This window comes from Galeopterus variegatus, unplaced genomic scaffold (genome assembly GCF_000696425.1).
Source record: "Galeopterus variegatus unplaced genomic scaffold, G_variegatus-3.0.2 Scaffold1931, whole genome shotgun sequence".
NCBI lineage: Eukaryota > Metazoa > Chordata > Mammalia > Dermoptera > Cynocephalidae > Galeopterus > Galeopterus variegatus.
Genome location: NW_007728042.1, coordinates 363583 through 368651, shown reverse-complemented (window position 1 = coordinate 368651; position 5069 = coordinate 363583). Strand labels below are relative to the sequence as shown.

General features: G+C 39.1%; 1 protein-coding gene across 1 annotated transcript in view; it reads left to right on the top strand.

Moving 5' to 3' along the window:
- Positions 1-5069, top strand: part of COL14A1 (collagen, type XIV, alpha 1) — a 165143-nt gene that overhangs the window by 62558 nt on the left and 97516 nt on the right. The window contains exon 19 of the mRNA XM_008579625.1: positions 1372-1518. Within this exon, the coding sequence (XP_008577847.1) occupies positions 1372-1518 (147 nt within the window). The remainder of the gene's footprint in view (positions 1-1371; positions 1519-5069) is intronic.

Sequence of the window (5069 nt, the reverse complement as noted above, 5' to 3'; positions counted from 1 at the left end):
CCACCGAAGTAGGCCATGTTAGTGGAGTGATAAAACACTGAGTCAGAAGAACTCCTCCTCTGAGCTCCTCTGGGTATCATGTTTGCATTTTTAATATACACTCAGTATCTCTTAAACTGTTTCATTTTTTAAAACTATATATTTAATTCAAGTTCCCCAGTCTCCAGATCCAAGGGCCGGGACTAATTCTTCCAGGAGAGGCACAGCAATATTGTTGTGGATGTGGGAATGAAGAAAGAAGCCAACCGTTAGGCCTCCAAAGTTCTTTGTGCCTCTTTCATGGTGGAGAAAAAGACAGAGAAGGTGGTATATAGAATTAGCTGTATGTGACGAACAAAAGGAAACTTGGACCCAGGAATTGGGAGACGGTGCTCAACAGTTTTCATGGCCCTAAACCACTTAAGCACCATGTTCTATTTCCTCAATTGCGTTGACAGAGAAGGTGGTATATAGAATTAGCTGTATGTGACGAACAAAAGGAAACTTGGACCCAGGAATTGGGAGACTGCGCTCAACAGTTTTCATGGCCCTAAACCACTTAAGCACCATGTTCTATTTCCTCAATTGCGTTTATAAAAGAAGAGAAAAAAATTTCAGAGTGGATCCGGGGAGTTTGGAAAGCCTCCTCTGTGTTCCCTGGCATTCTCCTTTGCAATTGAAAGAAATCATGGGTATCGGTTAAAAATCAAGGCTGAGAAGGAGGAAATGGGACGGTCTGGAGACTCCATGGTTGTCCTAGTGCTGCTCCAAGCTCTTGCCTGCATTTGTGGCTGCTTTGAAAACAACCTGGACCCATGGATGAGGCTTCTGAGAATTCTGGAATCCCACCTGCTAGACTGAAGCCTTGAAGACTACCTAGAACCTGTAATTTCTAACTCCGTACACATATCTTTAGACTACTGCCTCGAAGGGCATCCTGTTGAATGGTAATAAGTTGTATGGGGCCAAAAGATGTATTCTTTTATGACAGTCTGTAATCATTTCACTGTGTTCTGGAGAAACTTGTTGAATAAAAGGGAGTTTGGATTTAAAATAAAAAACCCTCCTATCCACACCTGTCCAACAGATCAGTTAAGATGTGTACATATAATTCTGTACATTAATAGCTGTCCATTCAGTAGAGGGCTGATCTCAGGAGTCTTTTAATAGTAAGTTTCATTTCCGTACATATAAAATGTGATTTTGAATAAAAAATCAGTGGTTATGTTAACTCTTTTGAAAAAGATAGAAAACTTCAAACAAGTATAATTCATTCTGGAGTTATCTGACATAGGTCATGCACATTAAGCATTTTAAAAGCAAATCTTCTACTGATGACTGTTTTTTAAGAAATTATATATGTGTATATTTTGGTTTTGATTTTTATTATAGATAGAAAGAAGCAAGAATCTACTGTGGGTGGAGGGACAACCAGGCATTGCTTCTATGGACTTCAGCCTGATTCAGAATATAAAATCAGTGTTTACACAAAGCTCCAGGAGATTGAGGGACCGAGTGTGAGCATAACGGAGAAAACACGTAAGTCAAGAGCATTCTCTCCTGATCCCCTTCCCCATGAACATTTTAGGTATCCTATTTTGGTTCAAAAACCATATTCCATTTAGAAAATATTTGCTATTGCTGCTCAGGAATACATGTAATTCAAATTTTGCTCCTCTTATCCAACCCAAGAATTCACAAAATATAGCCCACTGATATCATCAGTATGGATTTTTCTTTTTCCATTCACCATATGTGGTTTAAAAGGGGCTACAAAGCCATATGATGACAGAGTGCCTGAAACAATGACTTATACTGTAATCCTTATCCATAAGGAACATTCGTGCTATGCGGAGTGTGAAATGGACTTTAAGGACTGGGTTCTGACATTAAAACAATGGTGTATTACCACTGCCATGAGGGTGGGAATGGAGCCAAGATGTTCCACTGGCTGACCCTGGAGTTACTGCCTGCTTACAAGGCTCTTGTGCTTTTTCCAAGTTGGCTGCGGATCTGATGCTCTGAAGAGAAAGGCGAAGTTTAAAACAAAGCACTTTTTTACATATTTCAAAGAGCAAGGAGGGTGTCAACTTCTTGGAATGGCTTTTAATCAAGGCCTCCTGACCCAGAGGACACAAACAGTACAGTAGTTTGAAAGGTAGTGAATCCTGGGGGACATTTGTGTGCTTAAGTCAATATCTTGAACTTAAAATTGAAATCCTTGAGGATTTGTGTCTGAATCAGTGGTAAGTGGTGGGCTTTGCAGTAGCCCCTCTGTTGTGTATATGGCATCCAGAAAGACTACTGCCTATGTATATGTCTTTCAAATTCTGGCACATGGAAAAAGAAATCATCATCTATGTGTGACCTTCAAAAACAGAGGGTGAAAGTATAATAAACTGAATCATCTAATTATTTTGTAATATAAAGACTTTATTTCATAACACTGAAATAGTCAACATTTTATAGTGCACATGTATTTTTGAGGTATAATTTACATACTATAAAATTTAAGTGGAAAATTCAACGATTTCTTAGTACATTTAAAGAGTTGTGTAACTATCACTACAATCCACTTTTATAATGTTTCCATCAACCCAAAGAAATCTTTCTTGTGCATTTGCAGTCAGTCCTCTTTCCCTCCCTCAACCCCAGGCCATCAACTTTCTTTTATTATATATTTGCCTTTTCTGGACATTTCATATAAATGGTAATATACAATATATAGTCTTTTGCATCTGGCATCTTTTAGTTAACATACATTTTTGAGGTTCTTTTCATGCTGTAGAATGTGTCAGTAGTTTGCTTTTTATTGCTAATTAGAATTCCATTTTATGGATAGAGTTCATATAATTTTGAAGTTTATAGGGGCCTGGTGTTATACAAGATTCAGAATCAGATTCAGCAGGCGCTTTTATTCTGCCCCTTTCTAGCCTTGTGGCCTCTGGCAGTTCAACATTGCCGGACATCCTTTTGCTCATCAAAAAAATTAGATACCTACTTTCATACCTTCAGCAGTGGCAATAAAGGTTTAATAAAACAGAACCTGTTTATTAAGAGATTTTCAACCTGTATCTCATTGAATGAGTACTTTTTGTCATCATCATTATTATCTTCTTGGAAGTCACAAACTGATGGCCATGGGGGTAGATCTTGTAACACAGAGCCCATATATCCTCATGGTACCAATCTGCTAAAATCACTTAACTGCTGTCTCTTTAGACAATGCATGTGCTCTCAAGTTTGCTACCACTCCTTAATGTTTAGGCTAAGTTCTTTATTCATATTCACTGTGTGCCTGACCTCTAAAGGCATTTGAGACCCCGGGTCTATTTCAGCTTCCCTTAACCTTAACCCCACAGCTGGTAATTACCAACCTAGGGTTAATTCCAGTTTGGATAGCTGTTTCATGTAAACATTTCCCTCCTGTTGGAGACATCTGTCTTCTTGTAGCTCCCACCCACTGGCTGTAGTCCAACCTTCTGAAGCAATGCAGATCAAGACAGTTCCTTCTTCTGTGTGACAGCCCCTCACATACTTGAAGACAGGGACCATCTGTATGCCACATATAGAATATAAACATGTGTCACCAGTTCACTGTGGTTCTTATCCAGGAGATTCTTTGGCCAGATATTCTGCCCAAACATATTGATCTGGCTACCATAGCCTCTCATTGATTTGGTTCTTGGTTTACTGACTGAACTTAGGATAAGCCTCAATGTTCCACATTAAAGAAGATGCACAATTGTGAAGATGCCCAACTACTTCCACAGATTGTAAGATGAATGAATCTGGCTTTTTTAAAAAAGTTTATTTTATCATTACACAATTAAACATTTTTGGTGGTCTTTTACTAATTTCTCCCTAACCTCCTACCCCCTCCCCGAAATCTGGCTTTAGAAGCATTTTGTAGTACCTTCAAAAAAGTTTTGCAATCCTAGTTTTAGTACTAGATTTCTAATTTTTTTTTTTACTTTTGAAACGTTTTAGCTTCAAAAAATTGCCTTTAAAAATAACAGTTATGTAAACATTTTTGGTGGTCTTTTACTAATTTCTCCCTAACATCCTACCCCCTCCCCGAAATCTGGCTTTAGAAGCATTTTGTAGTACTTTCAAAAAAGTTTTGCAATCCTAGTTTTAGTACTAGATTTCTAATTTTTTTTTTTTTACTTTTGAAACGTTTTAGCTTCAAAAAATTGCCTTTAAAAATAACAGTTATAGAGCCGGCCCCGTGGCTCACTTGGGAGAGTGTGGCGCTGGTAGCACCAAGGCTGAGGGTTTGGATCCTATATAGGGATGGCCAGCGCACCACAGAGCGTGGTGCAGACCACACTGTGCCGAGGGTTGCGATCCCCTTACCAGTCAAAAAAACAAACAAACAAAAAACAGTTATATGTATCCATAATAGTACAACAGAAGTGTATAAAGTCCATTGTCAACTTTCCTCTTTCCCCATTCCTCCTTTCCAGAAATTCCCATTTCTACCACTTTGGTTTCCTCCTTCAAGAAATTCTGCCATATATATATATATATATAAAGGGATATGTATATGTCATACATATCTCATATTTACTTTTTCTTTTTTTCCTTTTTTTTTTTGTCTTTTTTCGTGACTGACAACGGATCGCAACCCTCAGTGTTGCGCCCGTACCGGACCGGGACCGGCAACGGGATCGCAACCCTCAGTGTTGCGCCCGCACCTCGCTCAGCCAGTGAGCGGCCGGTCTGTATGTGGGATCCGAACCCTTGGTGGGAGCGCCACCGCACTCCCAAGCGGCGCACTGTAGCAGTGCGCCACCGGGCCGGCCCTACTTTTTATTTTTCACTAATGGGTCATGCCATGGTATTCCGTGACTTACTTTATTTCACATAGTAGTTAATCTTGTATATTTTCCCATATCAGTAATATATAGTTACCTCATTCTTTTAATGTTGCATCATTTTATTTTATTGGGTCTTAGTATTGGAAGAGACCTTAAAATTAGTCACTTCAAACTTTCCTGCCAGTGAAGGAATTCCTTTACAACGTTCCCGGCAAAGGATCAGTCTTCCTGAGCTCAGATCCTTCCAGCTATTTGGCACTTACTATC